The sequence below is a fragment of the Panthera onca genome, chromosome D3 (assembly GCF_046562875.1).
Source record: "Panthera onca isolate mPanOnc1 chromosome D3, mPanOnc1 haplotype 2, whole genome shotgun sequence".
Classification (NCBI taxonomy): domain Eukaryota; kingdom Metazoa; phylum Chordata; class Mammalia; order Carnivora; family Felidae; genus Panthera; species Panthera onca.
In genome coordinates, this window is record NC_138350.1 from 18,473,942 (window position 1) to 18,494,868 (window position 20,927).

At 56.0% G+C, this 20,927-nt stretch overlaps 2 protein-coding genes across 3 annotated transcripts in view; one reads left to right on the forward strand and one right to left on the reverse strand.

Annotated features, from left to right (window-relative positions):
* The window catches only part of RSPH14 (radial spoke head 14 homolog), a 99,274-nt gene that overhangs the window by 34,211 nt on the left and 44,136 nt on the right, over positions 1-20,927 (forward strand). The gene's annotated exons all lie outside the window — the stretch shown is intronic.
* The window catches only part of GNAZ (G protein subunit alpha z), a 53,468-nt gene that overhangs the window by 19,975 nt on the left and 12,566 nt on the right, over positions 1-20,927 (reverse strand). Inside the window, exon 2 of the mRNA XM_060612589.3 lies at positions 9,242-10,421. Coding sequence (XP_060468572.1) covers positions 9,242-9,964 — 723 coding nt within the window. The 5' untranslated portion in view covers positions 9,965-10,421. The remainder of the gene's footprint in view (positions 1-9,241; positions 10,422-20,927) is intronic.

Below are 20,927 nucleotides of genomic sequence, written 5' to 3' on the forward strand. Positions count from 1 at the left end.
GAGAGGGAGATAAAGAATCTGAATCAGGCTCCAGGCTCTGAGCTCCAGGCTCTGAGCACAGAACCCGATGTGGTGCTCCAACCCACAAACCGCGAGATCAAAACCTGAGCTCAAGTCGGTCAACCAAATGACTGAGCCACCCAGGCAACCCTGCAGTCTGTTCTTGATAAGTGGACAAGTTGTTTTTCAGTTCTCGGATTATAGAAATCCCTTAAAACAATAATAATCTGTGTCTTAAAACCCAGAGCTGTTCTGATGTGTGCGTAAGGAGCAGAGCTAATGCGCTGGGGAAATTAATTACCCCACTGGTCTGGGTAGCCAAGTCGGATGCGGGCTGGGAAGTGTTACCATGAAGCACAGAATGGAGACATTCTGTGGTCAGCTGAAGGGGCGTCCTCTAGAGCAGATCATGTGGCAGAGGGGGGAAATGCACAGATTGTGGGAGATGCAATGGCCCCAGCAGACCCCGGCTCCACCATCCCAGGGTATGCAGGCACCAATGCCCATCCCAGACTGCTGGGGATTGTTTGCAGCACCCGGGACCTTGGCTCTCCTGCAGGGTAGTCAGTGCCCTAGCTCTCCATGCCCCCTTCAAACAGCCCCTGGGTCTTGCCTTTACTGGCTGCTCCCACAGCCCCCACAGCCAGGCTGGATTCTGCAAGGTCCACATTGAATACAGATTACCACCCCTACCTTTATCCCAATCCACCCAGGCCCTGATCCTGATGCCTCGGCCCCCCTTCTCTCCTGCAAGTTCGTCTCTGGGGCAGAGGAGGCCCTTCTGGCTTCTCTAAACCCAGACAGCTGCTTCACAGGGGTGCCTTGAGGCCAGCGACAGCGAGCATGGGGCCAGTGGAAATGGGTGCTGGCCGAGCCACCCCAGCCCTTCAGGGGCTGCGTGATATCATTCTCATCTGACCTCAGAGAAGGAAGGGACACAATCATTTCTGTCCCTAGATGGTGAGCTTCTTGCACATAAGAGGTGTGTAAGAAACGCTTCCTGAATGAGTATCACAGGGCTTGTCTTCTCAGATGGAGAAGAATACTGGACAGGCCCTGGCTCGAGCAGATGGTCTCACGTTAGTCTGCTAACGTGCTGACAGAGAGAAAGCAGAACTACCCAGCTCGGAGTCTGCTTCTCTGCGCAGAAAGGATTCTCGTAAATCTGCCTGGGGAGAGTGGGAGGGGGAGCCCAGGACGAGCGTGGAGTCACTCTGGCAAATTACTGTTCTCAAGCGGGATGAACGTGAACAGAAATAACACCTGCGGTCACAGGGCCGGAGTAGGGAAATGCTGAGGAGGCTGAAAAAGGAGGACACTGCCTAGCTTTTCAAAAAGACACAGACGGTGAATCCTGTAATTCACCTATCAATGAGGCTGCCTAGAAGGGGCCCTTCTGGCTAGGCTTTGGGGTCACTGGCTGCAGTAGGCTGGTGAGTGTTTAACAGCAGGTTGGGAGGACGCTGATTTGTAGAATCCGCCAATTTCTGTGGTGTGAATACGTTCTCCTGGATGATTTTAAGCTACCAACATGATGTCTAACAGCTAGCTCATCAACTTCTTAAAAATTGAAAATTTGACACTTATGAGCTGGTACTGGGCAGCTCTGGCCCTCCGGTGGGCTGGTGTGCAGAGAGGGAGGCTCTGTTGCCGCCACCTTGGCTTTCAGTGTCCTCTGAGGCAAGTAGTGGGCCAACTCTGCTGGCACAGTGCTGACAGTGCCTGCTTGCCCCCCTCCCTCCTGGTTCGTCAGCACTAGGGCAAGAAGCCGACCCCAACTCGCCTATGAGGGAGGCCCACGATGGAGCCCAAGTTAGTCGACTTCCCGTTTGGGGAGGGCCACCAGGCTCAGAGATCCGAGGAGCGTTGTGGAGGTCCCTATTGCAGATTCTGCCAAAGCGTGTGGCAGTCTGTCACAGTGGAAGAGGGGGAGGGATGGGGATCACATTCCAGATATGCTTAGTGACAGCCTGTGCCTGGGGGGAAAGGGGCCTCCAGTGACACAGCAGGAGGTGACCACCATGGAGGTGTGGCTGATATGCTCAATGGCAGAGCTGGGTCCCAAGGATGAGGAGGTATGGGATAAATGAAAGGCTGTATTAGGATCCCAAAGTTCCACTATACAGAACGGAGCAGGGATGGAGGAGCTGGCCATGCTGAGCAGCAGGTGGGCCTGAGCCCTGGGCTGAGGTTCATCCTTCTGTTTGGCTGGTATGGGACTGCAGACTTACTCCGGGCAAGGAGCCAAGCACAAAGGTAGACAGGAAATGGGAGCCCGTGGAAGTTCTCAGTGCAACAGGGATGAAGGAACATAGGAAAGACCTATTGACAATGGCCTCAGTGGCTGCATGTCTCCCTGGGAACACAGGAAAGGAAGTCTCAGCCCAAGGAACTGACATATCAGTTGGCAAGATCTATGGATCACATATAGGCATCAGGCTGTGCTGCAGGGGAGTGACAGCTGATGGCTGCTGCCTTCTCTACGCTCCCTCCACTTCACCTCTGCCCATCATGGGCTGGAGCCAACACTCCGTGGGGACTCATTTGAAGCTCAGGGTGGCCACACACTGAGTGGGGGCCATGGGCTCACTCCCAGGGTTCACTGAGGTGAGAACCAGATGGCCTTAGCCCTGTTAGGACTATGACAAGGGCTAGGCAACAGAGCAAGGACCTTGGATGGGCCCAGAGCCTGAGGAGCCCACATGGAGGCAGAGGGACTGTTCACAGGTACTGACAGCACCTCTGGGCCACCAGAAATCCAGTTGTGAATGCATGTGTGCCTGTCCCCCCTTGCAGCCAGCCACAGAGAGAGAACTGGTCTAATCTGTGGGAGGGATGCTGCTGGGGAGAGTGTGTGGCCAGCTGAGCCCTGTGCCCACCTGTACCTGCCATGGGAGGCACTGTCATGGCCCAGCTCTCTTACTGCCTTTGCTCTTCAGAGCAGCTCAGATCTGTGCCTGGGGTTGTCCACTCCAAGGAACCCAGGCCCCTCTGCCAGCCAGGCCCTGCCTCCTGGCTCTGGTCCAAGAGGTCTCTGATGTCCCAGGGTCATCCACAATTTGTGGAGGTTGCAACAAATTGGATGTGGCCTTGGAACATCATGAGACTGGAAGGAGCTGCTCAGGGAGACCAGTGCCTGGGGGGCAGGAGGAAGGCCAGTGGCCTCTATGCAGGTCAATGGCATGCCTCCCTGGAATTGTCCCAAGTCCCCATGGCACAATTCCTGGATCTATGTCCTCGACCAGTCAGGAGCATGAGGCAGAGTGGGGATGTACTCTGCTCAGGCTGCCTGTGGTCCTGGCACTGATGGCGTGGGGGCAGGGCCAACTCTGACAGCCACTCAACTGTCCTGAGCCCAAGGGTGGAAACCAGTCCCCGCCCCAAGGCCTTCCGTGGAGCACCCCTGTACCTACAGGATGTGGGGATTCTGGAGTCCCTGGAATCTCTGAGGGAGCACTGCAACTCCCCATCCTCTGAGAGCCCAGGGACACATGATGCATGATCTCTAGGCCTCAGTTTCCTTACTTGCAAAACTGGCTGGTTAGGGACACTAAAGGATATATGAAGTCCCTTCTAAATCTAAGCAGAAGTATCATCCACATCTGGCTATTTCTCATTCTAATCACCTCCTTTGGACCAGCTCTGTGATCACCAGCTCTGTTAACAATAAGTAGAAGCCTGTCTTCCTGCAATACAGTGCATCACCTTTAACATGCCATTTTGTGACACAACACAATGTTTTAAAGTGCCAAAACCAGTTCCCTTTAGGGCTGAATGATAAAGCAGTCCTAGGGTGTGGGTACACAGTTTGTAAGACAGCCTTGAGCAGCCCTCTCCTCTGGGCACACTGCACAGGCCACCCCTTAGGGCCCAGCACTTTCAGGGGCTCCCCAGAAGGGCTGAGTGTCCCAGTGGCTGTGCACCCAGAAGATGGGACTCTGAACTCTGGCTCTTCCCCAGCCTGCATGCTTCCTGCCCAGTCCAGTCTGCTGAGCACCATTGTGTGCCAACCCTGTGCCCATAGCACATGCCATCTAGGGTGGGTGGATGACAGGGCTGTGGACCTGTGACCTGTCTGTAGTTCAGCTCCCCTGGGAACTGAGGGCCCCAGGATGAGGAGGAGGCCCCAGCTGAGGGCCAGAGCTAGGCAGAGGTAACATCGATAGTCTAGAGTCTGGTTATGTAGCCCCCGCCACCTGCTGAACCTGACCCCCTAAAGGGCATGTTCCTGTGTTCTACCCATCGCCCTAGGGACCCTCCTCAATACACATCAACCAGCTGTCTGTTGGATAAGCAGTGGGGATGCCAGGGTTCCCACACTGAGCCTTGCCATGGCCCAGAGCACCTGTGGTCACAGTTGGTCCTAGATGAAAGCAAATCAAGGGACACCCCTGGGAACTGCTACCTGCCAGGTTCTGAAGGAGAGGCAGGTATCCCAAGGCAACATGAGGGTTTGTAGAAATGATGCTGCAACTATGCTGGATGTGTGCCCCTCTCCCCACCAGCCACCCCCCTCCCTACCCCCCCAATAGCTCTTTGTGCTGCTTGGATGGTTGGGCTCATCTTGGCGTCTGGCCTTGAGTCTAGGCCTTACATCTGCACAGCAGGTACACAGCAGGTGCACAACACGTGCACAACAGACCCTCTACAGGGCTGGGAACACTAACAGCTCCACCAGAAAATGGGTAACTAGTGAGCTCCCTGTGGGTTTTCACATGAGAACACTTTGACACTTCCTAGGCAGGCCTTTTAATCTGCCCCTTCTGAAGAATCCCCATACCATTAAGCAGCGGCAGAGTCCATTAGCAGATCCACAGGGGCAGAGATTCAGTAGCAAATGCCCACCCCCTGTGCCTTCCCACGGTTCCCAGCAGGGTGTTGGGGCCCTACCTGGTGGGATGTGTGATGAGAAGTTGGGTGAGACGCCCACAGGGGGGCCTTGGGCACATAGCCTCTTGGGGCTATCACAGTGGGATAGGTGCTTAGTTGGTACACCTCTGCGCCTGAGGGGGGGCCATGGCTGAGCTTCTGAGTTTAAAGCTCTGTCTTTCTTTACTCCTGGAAGAGGCCAGGGACAGGCCCAGAAGGAAGGCGGAGCTGCCAGGAAATGGCTTTCCCAGAAAAGGCAGGCCAGAGGCAGGGAGACCTGGTGTGGCCCCAGGCTGTAGGTGTGGCTCAGGGAGGGATCATGACCTGTCCTAAGCCCGGGCACTCCCATCTATTCCCCCACCAGTGACTGGGACAATAGGCACAGCCACCCCACAGGATCAGTCAGGTGACACATCCCTGTGCTCTCTGAGGGGGTCCCATGTGGCGATAGTAGAGGCCCACCTGACTCTGGAGGCCCCAGGTGCCTGCTGGTACTGTATAGGGGCATGGGGCCCCAGGTAGGCCCGAGGACCCATTAAATCCTTCCAGGATGAGGGTGGGGAATCACAATCAAGGCTGGGCCTGGCTTCTTGCATCTGCTCGTTGCCATGTTCCACGGACACCCGGAATCTGCCTCCCCCTGCCCAGGTGCTGCCCTGCGCTTGCTGTAGCCCTCCACAGCCCTCCACAGCCCTCCACGCCCAGGAGCCTAGAGATCCTGACGTTACCCTTGGCAACGTGCTGACGCAGATGCCAGCGGGCGGTGGGTGGGGGGAGGTGGTGGTGGTGGCTGTGGCTCGTTTGCCAGGCATGGGGGCGGGGGGCTCTGCCAGCCCGCTGTCAGAGGGAAGACGAGACCTTGAGAGCCGAGCCGGGGAGAAGAGCTCTGGGGAGCCATGTCCAGAGCCTGGCACCGGGCCCCCAGGTTCCCTTGGTTTCTGCAAAAATCACCATGGCTGGTTCTTGGCTGCCTTGCCTTTGCTGCGGCCCAGGGAAGACAGTTCAGGGCCCTAGAAAAGAAGGCATGGGTAGCAGTCCTGTCCCATCCCCTATGGTGGCACTTGCCTTGGCCAGGCAGGAGGAGGACAGGGGCACAGAAGAGGTGGGCCAGCGGTGGTGACGGGAGCTGTCTGCAGGCGCCGGCAGAGGCAGGCTCTGCTTTCTGCCTGGCCCGGCTCTCCCCTGGGCTGTCAGCCTACCACAGCGGCCAGCCGGCTGGAGGAATCACGGAGGGTATTGTCTTTCCTCGGCAGCCTGTTTGTTTTCCATCCCGAGATATTGCTGGTAGAGCATGAAAGGTCACAACTATTTGGAATCCAGTGAATTTCCAGCCCCACTTGAGTTTCTCATGAGGAATTTCCTTTTCTGGGGAACAACTACCTCCCCAGGCCTGCTGAGACCAGGGTGGCAGCAGTGGTGGGGTGCAGGCCTGGCTGCTAGTCCCTCCCTTCAGAAAATGCCCTGAGCAGCTCCAGAGCCTGGCAAATGCAGGCTTCCCAGAAACACCCCTCCCCCCTGCAAGCCAGGCCGGCAGCTGCCAACACCGCCCAGGGCTGCCCACTGTGCCGCCACAGGGACAGGGCTGGGAGTAGGCTAGTGATGCAACGGCCTGTGTGGGGCTGCCTGTGCAGTCCTTCGTCCACCCAGCCCAACTGGGCAGCCATTCACTTGCCCACGAGAGGGGACCCACCTGTACTGACAGGCTGCAATGGAGGGGTGTGCTGGTGTTGGGGTCAGGGAAGGCATTTCAAGAAGGTAACACCTGAGATGAGACCTGAAGAACTGGGGCAGGCAGAGATAGGGTGGTCACACACTTAAGGCTGGAGACAGCAGAGCGTGTGAGTGAAACAAGCCCACGAAGGTCAGAGGAGAGAGGGGAGGGGCAGCAAGGAGGCAGGCATGGGCCAGGTGGAGCCGGTGGGGCCTCAGGCAGGAGAAGGCCTGGGCTAGGGCCCATCTTTAAGGACACTTGGGTGGCCTCCTGGCTGATAGGTTCAGAGAGCAGAGATAATAACCAAATCCCTCCATGAAGCACGTGACCAGCTCAGGCCCCAGGCATCCTGCTTCCCACGTCCTGCCACACCTGTGGGCACTGGCTTGGTTGACAGAACCTGCCAACAGACGATCTGGGAGCCTGGCCCATTGCTGGAGGAATTTGCCATGCTTGCTCTGGAGATGACAAATGAGGCAGCCCCAAGATCCGAGGAAGATCTGGGAAGGTCCCAGAGCACAGGCTACCACCAGCCTCAGGACACAGCAGACACAGGCAGAAGCCTGGAGAGCTGACCACAGGAGTACCGTGTTCTGGGGCCTCACCTGAGCAACTTGCTTTGCATCATAGCCTGGTCAGCCCCGAGTCCTCTGCTCACAGCAATGCCTCATCAAAGAGCCTGACCTCGCCTGTCAGCTGGGATGTTCCTTCTGCCAAGAACCACACATGGCACTGAAGTGGGTGCAGGCAGAAGAATAAGAGGAACTAGAACCCCTAGAGACCACATAGTACTGGGAGCAAGGCAGGCCCTGCCCCGCGGATGTGGTGTCGTCAGCCCAGACACCCTCATACCATCACTGCCTGGCACGGCCCTGGAGAGACCCCTGGATGCATACAGGGGGTGTATCTCACCAGAGAGATGAAGGGAGCCCTGCCTCTGTCTCCGTAACTACCTGCAGCTGTTTCTTTCCTCTTCTCCAAGAGGCCGGGCTTCCTTGAAAACCTGACGAAAGCTGAAGACCTTCTCTCTATCCAGAAAAATGCTCAGGCACCTGGCAGGATGGCCACAGCGCGTAGCCATCCACAGACTTTCTTGGGGCCACAGGGCCAACTAAGACTCCCAGCTAAACCCAAAGAATAAAGCCATCACCTGCCTTAAAAAAAGACTGAGTGAAGAACTAAGCTCCTTCCTTGCCATTGCCCTGGTTTCCTGAACACTGTAGGGTCAGCCCCCCATCCCTGCCATTTCTCAGCATGGTGGGTCCCCCTGATGACTATTGTCACCCTTTCCCCTGCCAGCCCACCGACTCCCTGAGCTGCTGGCACCCACAGTCCCATACCACCTACAGCTACTTGCAGACTTCTGTTTGCCCCCATGCCCCCCACCTCCAGGATCAAAGATCTCTTAAGAGCAGATTCCAGATCTTTGCTCAGTGCTTCTGCCGGGCACAACACCTCCTCTGCAGGACAGCCGGGTGGGGCAGCCTTAGCCAATCCCATCCCATCTGGCTGCTCAGCCTCCACCACCACCCCTGGGCGCCCAAGGAGACTGTATTGCTTGTGCACTGGGCCTTTCGCCTTGGTTGAGCTGCATCGGTTGCCCACCCTCTCCTTGCCAGCGGCCTGGCTCCCTTCCCTGCCCAGGCTCCCCATCGAGCCCCTCACTGGCTCAGCACCAACCCTGATTGTACCTCCCTATGCTACATACAGTCTCTGGGGCCTCCACCCACCACATGCCTTTGAGCCTCCTGCCCCACACAGTGGTTCTCAGCCTGGGCTGAGGGCCTGAAAGAATCCCCATACCCACCCAAATCCTGGGGATTAAACCTCAGAAATAGTTCTTAACCCTGTCACCGCCAGACTCCCAGGATCCAGATGGGGTTGTGGGGCCATGGCTGCAGTTCCCAGGACCCACAGTGCCAGGGATTGGCAGGAGTTTTGTGTATTTACTGAATTGCCACATGGACCAACAACTGGATCCCTAGCTTGGGCCTTGTCTCCACTCTCATCCTGCAGATCTGTCAACCTCCCTCCCAGCCTCCAGCGTTACCCTCCCCCACACCTGAATGCCCCCCAACATCACCTGAAGTGAAGCCCCTCACAGGGCCGAGCTTCCCCAGTGACCTCCAGGTGTCCTCTGGGCTCCAAGCAACATGCTCTTGGGGCTGTGAAGCAGACCCCACTCAGCAAAGGGATGGCTCTCCATGCCTAGAGTATTTCAGGCATAGGGTGTGGGCTGCTCGCGGCACTCAGGTGGGGGCTACCTGGGCACCTAGGGTCTATGAGCACCTAGAGGGCAGTGCTGTCAGCAGCTGGATGAGGGCATCCATACCCGGTGGAGCCCGAGGGTATGGTGGTTACTCAGAGGGTATTCAGAGCTCTGAGGGCCTGTCAGGGTACTGAGGTCAGAACGGGACCTGCCCATGCTGGGGCAGCCACTGAGAAAGGTGACAGCAGACACTACTCCAAGGTCCTGTAGTGGCTGTGATACCCAGCACATTGCACACTGTGCTCCCAAAGACAGCACGTCGCTGGAACCACCCTGGCTCCCCTTCTGACTGCAGCCTCTCCTGTCCTGCCCTGCCCATACCCTCAAGCCCACCCCCTTCCCAGGAGCCAGCGGTGGTAGGAACAAGCAGAAGAAAAGCCTGGCACACTCACCGTCTGGTTGTCCTCATAGAGTTTCAGGTCGTAGCCACTAAGCTCCACACAGAAGATGATGGCTGTGACGCCCTCAAAACAGTGGATCCATTTTTTGCGCTCTGATCTCTGCCCGCCCACGTCCACCATCTTGAAGGTGAGCTCCTTGAAGGTGAATTTGTTCTCCACTATGCCCGTGGTCATGTCCCGGGAGCGCAGAATGTCCTCAACAGTGGGGATATAGTCGGGCGCGGCAATGCGCTCCAGGTCGTTCAGGTAGTAGGCGGCGTTGTCCTCCAGGTGGTACTCGCTGGAGCGGCCGAAGCAGGCCTGTGCCCCGGGGTCGGCCCACAGCCGCCGCATGACCCCCAGCAGCTCGGGTGTGATTTCACCCTTGCTCTCGGCAGGGCCCGTCAGCGCGAAGAGTTGGACTGCGTCGTAGGCGCGGTCCGGGTTATGGAAGTCGATCTTGAGGGCGGCCAGGGCACGGATGATGCGGGTCAGCGAGTCGATGGCGTTGTAGATGATGAGGGGCTTGTACTCCTTGCAGGCCTCCAGGTTGAAGCCACCACTGTGGATGATCTTCATCTGCTTCACGATGGTGCTCTTGCCCGAGTTGCTGGTGCCCAGCAGGAGCAGCTTGATCTCACGGCGCTGCCGCTGGCTCTCTGAGCGCAGGTGGCGGTCAATTCTCCGGGACCGCCGCGCCGCCTCTTTCTCCTCTGAGCTTTGCCGACATCCCATGGTCCGGCAGCGGCGGGCCCAGATGCAGAGCAGGGGACGGGGCACCTCTCCCTGTTGCCACCAAGCAGGGGACGCTGAGATGCAGGCCAGGTATGCCCGGCAGACGGAGCCCTGCGCCCTGGAAGCGCTCAGTGCGGGTGGGGGGGCGAGGCTGTGCCACGCTGCAGCCCCTGCCCCAGCACCTCTTCTCCGGCTGGCATGGCGATCTTCTGTTGTGAGGAGGTGGCCGAGCCCTCCCTCTAGTGACACTCCACCTGCCCAGGCCAATGTGGGGCCTGATACGCCGTAGTCATTCCCTGTTCTCCGACGGTGGGAAGCTGTACTGTAGCGGCTGCCTAGGCTGCTGCCGTCTGGTTGCTGGTTGCTGTGGTGATGCTGCTAAGTGCGGCTGGAAGGCCAGCCACTGGTGCCGCGGGTGCTCCCTGTGGCCCCCCTGCCTTGGGCATCTGCCCTTCACCTGCCAACACAGAGAAGAGGGTGAGCCTCCTCCCACTGCAGGCTGGGTGGGAAAGGGTCAGACCTCGGACGTCGTCAGGAAGCAGCCTGGGGAAGAGTGAATCAAACCCCCTCCCTTCCTCCGAACTCTGCTGAGTCGTGCCCAAACCACAGCAAAACAAACGTGCCTGGGAGCCACGCCCCACACCCCTCCTGGTGAGCCAGTTTGCCTGAAGCCTGGTGCTTGAGGAAAGGGTACCCAGAGCCATACCAGCGTTTTCAGAGTGACGGAGTGAGTACGGAGCCCTGCCACCCCTCCCTGCCCACTGGACCCAGGCAACCTCCCCCTCCCAGAGCCTCAGTCTCTGGGTCAGGTGGTCATTAGGATTCAATATGGCAATCCTGCTGTGATGTCCCTCCCACGGCCTCCCTCACCCTCTACTACACCTGCTGGGACTGTACCCACATGTGCCACAGCATCAATGGGTCTTGGCCCCTCCTTGGTTTATGGTGAGGTCCCATGCCAGAGTAACTGGATGACCCCCACTCACCACCAGCTCTCAGGAGCTAAGTCACTCCTGCTCTCCCAGGGCAGGACATTCACCAGGAGGAGGCTGGCCAGGCCTGGCAGCAAGCAGACAGGCAGGGAACAGAGCAAGGTGGAGACCCCAGGCTGGGAGCACCACGGGGTAGATAGCAGCCTGGCTCCTGGTGGGTGAGGGGGAGGTAGGCTCAGGCTAGGTGGGCCCAGTTAGGGGAGCAGGGGCTGGGGGGTGGGATGCAGGGCAGCAGCCATATGTGGGAAGCAAGACAGGCCAGAGTATGTCTGAGGGCATCAGGAAATGCTGAGTTCAGGGCAAGGCAAGGGGGCAGCCCACCAGCTTCCTGGTTTCAGGCCAAGTCTATCATGTCCCTGCCTCCCACCTTGATGGTCAGTAAGGAACAGTTGTGCTCATGCCCTAGGCAGGGCCTCAGCACCTCAGTGCCCAGCCCTAGCCAGCCACCTGCTGACCTAGGATGCCCGAATGCTCTTCCTGGGCCTCCCCCATTGACCTATGAGCAGCTGAGCCAGAGCCCTCCCCTCCAGGGCAGTCCCAAAGCTCAGGCTCTGCTCTCCCCACCTGGGAGCCTGCCCCACACAACTCTTGCCTCCTTCTTCCAACCTCTGTCCCAGCCTGGCTGCCCCCTGCAGCCTCCTCATTCTGCCATGGCCAGTGTCCTCCCCTCTAATGTCCCCATTCCCCTCATGGTAGGTCCTGGTTGGGAAGGACCCAAGGTGCCTGGCGGATCCCAAGACCCAAGGGCCTCATCTCATTTCTCCACCGGTCCATCCTCCCAGCTGGCCTCTGTGCCTGCTAGACCTGGCAATTCTGCTCCAAAGCAGGCCCTGAGGGCCTGATCTTTCCCTGGCTCACCTGCCTCTGTGGCCAGGGGCCCTGTAAGCACCTCTCACACCACCTCTCCCCCTCAGTAGAAACTTCATGTGTCCCCAGTGCTTCCAGGATGATGAGTCTCATCCCAGCTGTGTGGCCTGGGCACTTGACTCCACATCACAGAGCCTGTCCCTCACCGGTCACAAGCATCTGTTAGAGATGAAGTGTTCAGTGCAGAGCCTAGTCCCCAGCCAGTGGCAGCCAGTGCCCCAGTGTCCTCATCACTTGTGGGTGCCTGTCCCCTGAGGCCTGGAGCAGCACAGTACCCTGCACACCACGGGAACTCAGTAAGCACTGGTGGGAGAGAGGACGGGAAAGACTCAGGCTTGAAGAGACTGAGGAACTTTGCCGCTTTTCCACAGTCCCATCAGACTGAGGATGGGGGACATGCTGGGTATGTACCCCTGTGTAAGCAGAGGTCAGGGAAGGGATTTGAGCAGCAGTGAGTTCCACATGGTGGAATTACATGGGATTTTTTTCTTCTTTGCATTTTACCATATTTCTTGTATCTTCTTGATGAACTTTTGTTGTAAGAAAGGTTTTGTAAACAAGAGTCAGGGCTTTAACAAGGCCCTGTCTCTCATGCTACCCAGGACTTGCCTCTCTCCACCCTGGACTCTGAGTGTGTGGAGCAGGGACCCAGTGGCTGCTCCTTGGTCCCTACTGATGACCCAGAAGCCCCCTGGGTGTAGAAAGAAGTCCAAAGTCCCCAGCAGCTGCCGCCCAGGGCACCACTCCTGCAGGAGTGCTGATGCCCTCCCTCCTGAAGGCAATGCCAGACAGGTTGGGGGTGCCCCATGTTGTCATTACTGTTTTCCTCAATTTGTGCTTGAAAATCTAAGGTACACCCAGGCCCCAAGTGACCAATTCTCTCTCAGTTGGTTAGTGACAGGGACAAAGATCATCCAGAAGGGCAGGTTCCTTCCACCATTTACTGTCACCTAGACAAGCAGCAACAAGGCACCAGGTCTCCATGCCTTGGGGCACCCTGCAGTGACCCCACTCTTGGGACATGGTCTAGCCCAGACAGGTGACATGGCCTGAGGTCGTGCAGGCCAGTCCTCTGCCTCCATGCAGAGCTGCACCCAAACAGACCAAGACATTGGCCGCTTCCTTGCAGTGCCGCACATGATCACCCTGCCTCCAGATCCTTCTCAAACCCAAATCCTTCCCCTTGCAACTTCGGCCCGCGGACCTCTCCAGGCCCAGCACAGGCTGTGCTCTGGAGGGCTGGCTCAGTCACCCCAGGCTGCTCATCAGTGGCCCCCTCGCCTTGCTCCTATACCAGAACTCCGCCTATTCTTCACAGGCCAGCTCACGCGTGGCTGCCACCCCGCCAGCAGGGCACCTTGTACCTGCCTGTGGCCTGAGTCTCTTTCTACTGTGTCCTTTCTTTCTCTGGTCTCTCCTCCTTTCTTTCTCTGGTCTCTCCTGGGGTTTCCTTAAAAAATGGTGATGCCCTTACGAAACACCATATACAAAAATTAACTTAAAGCAGATCAAAGACTTAAATATAAGACCTAAAATGACAGAACTCGTAGAAGAAAGCAGAGGTCAAGAGCTGCATGAACTTGAATTTAACAATGATCTCTTGGATATGACACCAAAGGCACAGGCAACAAAAGAAAAAAATAGCAGGGGCACCTGGGTGGCTCATTTGGTTAAGTGTCTAACTTCGGCTCAGGTCATGATCTCATAGTTTGTGGGTTCAAGCCCTACATCGGGCTCTGTGCTGACAGCTTGGGGCCTGGAGTCTGCTTTGGATTCTGTGTGTGTTTCTCTCTCTCTGCCCCTCCCCCACTCATGCTCTGTCTCTCTCTCTCAAAAATAATAAACATTAAAAAAATTTAAGAAAAGAAAAATTAGACAAACAGGACTCCATCAAAAATAAATTTTGTGCATAAAAAGGCACTATCAACAGGTAAAAGGGCAACCTACAGGATGGAAGAGACTACATGCGATTCCTATATCTGATAAAGGATTAATATCTAGAATATACGGAGAACTAAAACTTGGCCACAAAACAACCTGATTCGAAATTGGGTAAAGGACTTGAATGGACGTTTCTCTGAAGAAAATAAGTGGCCAAGAAGTACATGAAAAGAAGCTCAACATCAAGGACCATTAGGGGAATGCAAATCAAAACCACAGTAAGATATTACCTCATACCTATACAAATGACTACTATATTGAAAAAAACAACAACAACAACAAGAAAAGAATAAGCAGAAATTAGATCCCTTGTTCAGTGTTGGTAGAAATATAAAATGGTGCAGCTGCTATGGAAAACAGTATGGCAGTTCCTCCTCAAAAAATTAAAAATAGAAGGGTGCCTGAGTGGCTCAGTCAGTTAAGCATCTGACTCTTGATTTCAGCTCAGGTCAGGATCTCATGGTTCATGAGTTCGAGCCCCATGTCAGGCTCTGCACTGATGGTGTGGAGCCTGCTTGGGGTTCTCTCTCTCCCTCTTTCTCTGCCCCTCCTCCACTTGCTCCCTCTCTCAAAATAAATAAATAAACTTTAAAAAAAAAGTAAAAATGGGGCGCCGGGGTGGCTCAGTCATTTAAGCGTCCGACTTCAGCTCAGGTCATGATCTCACACTCTGTGAGTTCAAGCCCCACGTCGGGCTCTGTGCTGACAGCTCAGAGCCTGGAGCCTGCTTCACATTCTGTGTCTCCCCCTCTCTCTGCCCCTCCCCTGCTCATGCTCTGTCTCCCTCTGTCTCAAAAATAAGTAAAAACATTTAAAAAAAAATTTTTTTAAAGTAAAAATAGGATTACCAGCAATTCCACTCCTGGGTATTTACACAAAAGAATGGAAATCAAGGTCTTGAGGACATTTTTGTACACCTGTGCTCATAACCACATTATTCACAATAGCTAAGAAGTAGAAACAATCCAAACGTCCACTGGCAGATAAATGGATAAGTAAAATGTGATGCACCCATACAAGGGAATATTATTCAGCCTTTAAAATGAAAGACACATGCTTCAACATGGATAAACTTTGAGGACTTTATGCTCAGTGAAATAAGCCCATCACAAAAGGACACTGTATGATTCCACGTATATGAGATCCTTAGGGCCATCAAATTCAGAGATAGATGGTTGCACAACATTAGTGATGTATTTAATACCACTGAACCGTACACTTAAAAATGGTTAAAATGGTAAGTTTTATATTACATCTATTTTAACACCCAAAAAACCCCCAAACAATAACAAAACAAAACAAAAAAACACACAAGTCTTACGGGTAAGCCACTCCAAAAATAAAAATAGTGAGGAGGCCAACTTGTGCAAGAGAAAGAGGCAGGCTCCTGCCTGGTCCTGGCTTCACCCACTAGTGGAAGGTCACTTAGGGGCCACATCATCCGTCCTGTGGACTGGAACACCTGACCTAATGGCCCTCAGCTGGTACCAAGATTCATGAGAGGGTGAATCTCGCAAACCCAGCCTTCGGTCCAAAGCTGCCTTATCCAAGGAGGTGTGACTTGTGTTTTGGAATGACCCCAAGGCTAAGGGCCGAGCTTCTGAGAATCAGGAGAGCAGTTTAGGGGCAGTGGGTGGGGAGCCTGGGGCTGGCCACATGGTCCTTGACCAGGGAAGCCACAAGGGAACATGGGAGTAGAGGGGAAAGAAACACAGTCAGGTGGCGACTGTGTGCACTGGGCCAAGTCTGGGAGCTTCTGCCATCTGCATGGGGCAGCCCCCAACAGTCACATCCGAGGTGGGTCCCTCTATTAGAGGTACCCTCTTCCTTCAGATCACCAGAATCAAACAAGCAGAAGGCCCACTCGGAATTCTCCCTGCGGCTCTGCAGGGCTCGGCCACATTCCAGGGTGTATAGAACCGGTGGTGGGGAACAGGGATGTGCACTGACATAAGGAGGGAGGCCTGTGAACAGGAGCTTTGGCCAAGGTCCAAATGGGACCTCAAGACAATCCCATTCTGAGGGTCAGCTTCTTTGCCTTTATGTGAGGCTCCTGCCAGTCCTATCTCTTTTAGTCTACTCTGGGCTTTAGTGGGCTTCTTTAGGACTCCCCGTCAGCCTAAAGACAAAGGGCCAAGGGCAGGACGACCACATTGTTCCCTGGTTCAGTAAGTGCTCACGGTTCCCCAGGGCCTGACACCCACAGTCCCCCACCACAGCACTGCTGGGTCTGGCTGGAAACTGAGCAAATGGGTGAGGGAAAGAGTGCCAGGCAGAGGAAAGGCATGTGCAAAGGCCCTGTGGGCGAGGGGAGAGATGAATCACGGTGTGACTGGGGAGATGAAGGAAGGTCAGAGTGGCTGGACAGAGAGAGGAGTCACAGGTGAGAGGATGAGGCAGGGTTGATCAGAGGTGCCCACTGTGTAGGTGCATATTTGTGACCATGTGGGTTGAGTGTGTGTGCGTGTGTGTGTGTGAGTGTGTGTGTCTGGGGTTGCACACTTGCAGATGTGTGTATGTGCCTGTTTGCAGGACTGTGTATGTGTGTGTGTAAGCACTGGTCTAGGTATGTGCCTGTGTGCAGGTCCGTGTATGTGTGTGGGAAAATGTAAGTGCTTGCTCAGGTCTGTGTGCGGCTAGCTGTGGTGTGCCTGCAGCAGAGTGTACAGGGAGAGAAGGTATGGGTTACAGTGTGGAGCTGGGCTGGGGTGAGCGAGAGGGGCTGAGGGGAGGAGTCAGGGGTTACTTACCACTTACTGGGGCTGGGGCTTTGAGCCTGGCATTGGGGTGGGGTTAGGGGGCACTGTTGAACGAAGCCAAGACCCATGCCTGAGTTTTCACAGGTGGAGGGAAGTCAGAATCAGGCCAAAGGCAGCAAATTGATGGAGAAGGGTGCCAAGCTGCAGAGTCGGGTCGGGGGCGCTGGGGTGAAGGCTGCAGGTCTGTGAAGGCGGGCAGGGCCTGCTTCCTGACAAGTGACAGGTGACCATGAGCAGGTGGTGAGGGGAGTGTAACTGCTGGGTCAAAGGCCCTGAGGTGAGAATGTGCCTGGCCAGTCTGAGAGACAGGAAAGAAGGTGGGTAGCTGGCATTGAATGTGAGGGGCTGACAGTAGGAGGTCACTGTAAGGGGTTCTGCTGTTTCTCTGAGCAAGTTGGAAGCCAACCAGAGTGTGAGTGAGGAGTGCCCTATCTGAATAGAACAGGGTGGGCTCCTACATGTAGTTATCCAGGTGACAGGGCAGCAGCATGGGCAAGGGCTAGGGGTGGGGGAGGCAGGGCTGTATGGTGGACAGTGCCTGGTGACGGAGTGGGGTTGGTAACACTTATGTCCACTACTGTCCTCGCTCACGGCTGAGTTAAGGGCCAGGACAGAGCAGGGCGGAGCAAGGCTGTGCAGCACCTTGCTTTTCTTGTGTGCATTTGTGCATGCTCCCCTACAGAGGAAGAGAGCCTAGGGCCAAGGTCACCAAGGTGTTGCCCAAGCCAGGCTAAGCCAGGGGTCTCCAAGGAGAGAAGACAGCTTATCAGCTTACAGGCCTGGAGAAGGCCTGGCCTTGGCAGGTGGGACTCGCTCATCACCAGGAGGGAGGTGGAAACAAGAAGCCAAGCCCCTCACTCTGTGGACTCCCTCCTTACCCAAGGAAAGCCCACTCCAAGCCGAGATGCTGAGTCCTGGGCTATCAGAAAGGGGTAAATCGGGGGTGGGGGGCAGAATTTGGTCCCATTGAGGAGGTAGGCCCACATCTAGACTGAATAAATGGAGAAGCATGGTTGTGTTTGATGCCCAAGCAGAAGCCACTCAGATGGCCAGCTGTGGGCGAACAGGGGTAGAACCCCAGAGGCAGAGGGCAGCCCAAGTCTCAGGGCCAGCAGGCAGGGTGAGACCACATACCCAGGGTACCAGCAGGCCCCCGGTTTTCTTGCAGACATGACACACGTGCCCCTTGGAGAGTGCTCAGCCCCAGTGTGGGGATCAGCAAGCAGTCTGAGGTCCTGGGCCTTTCCATTCCCCCAGACCTGCCCACTTGTCGCCCCCCATGGAGGCCAAGCATCAGCCTGCCTGGGCAGGGCTATGACTCAGCACTACTGTCCCCTGGCCCCGCACCCCACCCCAGCTTGCTCAGACACCTTCTGCTCTGGCAGCAGTGGCTCTCCCACCTGCCAGCTCCACCTTGGCACCTGGCAGCTGCTCTATGGTGACCTGGAGTGGGAGGAGGCTGGAGGCCCAGCCTGGGTGTCTGTGACTTCAGGCCCTTCCTTGCATAAGGGCATCTGGGCAGAGCAGGGAAGGCTCTGCCCCAAGTCCCAGTAGGCTCATGTCTTAGGGTTTGCAGGCACTGTCAGGAGAGGCATGTTGGGGTACCCTGACATATTGGGGTCCACATGCCTCTCCTGCTTACTGGCCTTGGCTTGCAGGTCAGAGAGGCTCCCATCGCCTTCTAGGGGCAAACCCGCCCATGTTGTTTCCATCCCATGTTGTTTCCATCTTCTTCTAAAGAGCGAGTCTCCCTCCCCGCCCTCCGGAACCGTCATCCCTGCGTCAGCTCCCACCGTGGCTTTATTTTAGAAACACAGGGTCCGGAAAAGCCTCTGCCTGTACAGTCACTGATTATCGGTTTTCCTCCCCTCTTAGTAAGGAAATGTTTCCCACTGCCCTTTCATGCCTGGCGCACTAGAATCCAGTGTTCTACTTTTGGTCAACATTTGTGCACACTCCTTCCTGCCTGAGTGTCATGTGCTGGGGTTCCTTGTCTGCACCCCGATTTAGGTCTTCTAGAACCCAGCCTGGACCGCAGGGGTCTTCTTAGTGGCTCTTCTGTGGTCTCGCATAAGCTGATGTACTTTCACTGCCCCGTTCTTGTGCTGGTTTGGACTTCCCTCCCCTTTCAATTCCCCACTTCTCCCCTGTCTGAACACGGTGAGGCCCAAGCTGGTATGTCACCCTCTCTAGCACTGCTGTGCCCACCAGCCAGCACCCTACGGGTGTGTTACTGGCCCCATCTGCATGCATCGCCCTAATGGTCTGGTTGCCAGAGCCTGGCAGAATCTTCACGGTGCCGTATCCTTGTGTCCTTGGACCGTCAGGGATAACTATGGGCTGGGCCTGGGGAGGGTCTGTCCCAAGGAAGCTGGGCATCGTGGTGTCAAGGCCAGGCTTGGCTTTACTTTCCAAGCCCACACTCTGCCTCCTTAGGCTGCTGAGGCCAGCCATGGTCGGGGACACAGCCGGCATCTCTCATGTGTGGGTCAACCCTTCCCTTTCCATATGTGGGACAGGTGGTGCCCACCCGTCCTCATATACACGTCCTGTCTAATCGGCCTTATATCGTCCCAGGGACATGGGTATGACCATACACATGTAGGAACTAGGGTTTGAGGAGCAGGGGGTGCTTCCTCAGGGCTGCCTGGCTGGCAGCCTGTGGGGCTCAGCCTCCACTGGGGCCTCCGACTTCTGTCCCCACGACACAACCCACTTACCTGCTGTGACTTACTCAAAGTTTCTCTTTAAATTGACTTGCATTTTTAAGTACTTTAAAAATGACTTCGTATTCATACTTAAATGGAAGCTGAGGTTGCTGTAGGCAGAAGGAACCTAAACTGTAAGCTGGTGTCACTGCTGCCTGCAGGGACGCTGGCCATGGAAGGGCCAGCGGGGCGCTGGCTGTTTGTTAAACAACTGGGATTAGCGCGCTGGAGGGTGTGAGAGCCACACTGGCACCAAACTGAGATTTTCTCCTTGAAGGAAAGGGATTGAGAGAGAAATGAGAAAGGATTACCCTCCTCACGGGGAGGGCAGCTGCTGCTCACAGCTGTGGCCTCAGGCCACCTTGTATGTTCTGGAGGTGCAGATGGATACACAGGGAACCCAGGCCCAGAGGTCCTCTAGCTGGGACCCCCGGGCTGAGACAGTGGGGTAGGAGTGCCAGCCCCACATCCCTTGTCCTCACTTAGGCCAAAGACCATCTCTCATCTCAGGAAAGAACACCACTCTGACCTCAGGAAGTCACCCCCTCTTCTGCTCAGTTCCATCTGCCTGTTCATCAGGGCACCCTCTGCTGCTTCTCCCATCACTAAATGACCTAGCACGAGGTGCAGTGGGCATCTGTAACCAGGCCTGAGGCCTTCTACACTCAGATCCAAATGGGCAATCAATCAATCAATCAACCAACCACTAGGCCCCAGACGATCATCACTGCACCCTCTGGGAATCAAGCCTAGTGCGTGGCAGCTCAGCTCTGGACTCGGGGACATGGGCAGGGGAGGCGTGGAACAAGCTGAGTCTGTGCCTAGAGGAGCTCATATCCTGGCTGGGGAGACCATGAGCAAATAAGTGTGAGAGGCCATTTTTGATAAATGGCAGTGCCGTGGAGAAGAGGGAGCAGAGGCATGTGGCGGGAAGATCCAGGGAGGTGACAAGACACAATTGTAAGAAGCTATTGTCATGTAAGGGTGGGAGAGGGGGCCAGAGCAGGAGGCAGGCAGGGTGAGGACACCTGAGGGGGACACTGCCACAACTGCTCAGTTGGGCAGCAAAGACCTGCCTGGCCTGGGCCCAGCTCACAGCAGGCCCACCTGAGCAACATCCTTCCCATGGTTCCCTAGGGAGTGGCTCAGTGACGGCTGCCATGGCAGGGACCAACTCCTCCCAGGGGCCAGAGGGCAGAAACTGTGCCCACTGAGACCTTATTTCTCCCATGAAAGTGCCTTTGGTGGTGGTGATGGCGGATGCATCAACCTGCACCCAAGAACTGTGGGCAGTCTGCTGCCAGTCCCTAGGTGGGACCCTGGACATGTGGGCTCCCCAGAAAGGCCGGCAAGGCAAGGCCCAGGAGTACGGCTGAATGCAACATGTCTCCCCCACTTTAGAGCTTGTGGGCCTGACCAGCATCACGTATAGCAGAATCTGGGTCGGCCCATTCCAAATGCTCCAATGGTTTTGGACACAACAACACATATTTCTGGACTAAAAAGTCTTATCTTCCTGAGGAGATAAAAGCCCCTGCTTGCCTTGGTGCCAGTAACACTGGATGGAGGACAGGGATAGGCCACCCTCCTAGGAGTTGCCCTCTGGGGAAAGCTGGCCTCCACACCCCACCACTTCCTTCCTGGGATCCCCCACCCCCCCACCCCCCCACCAGAAGCCTGGTCCCTGCCTCCCTGG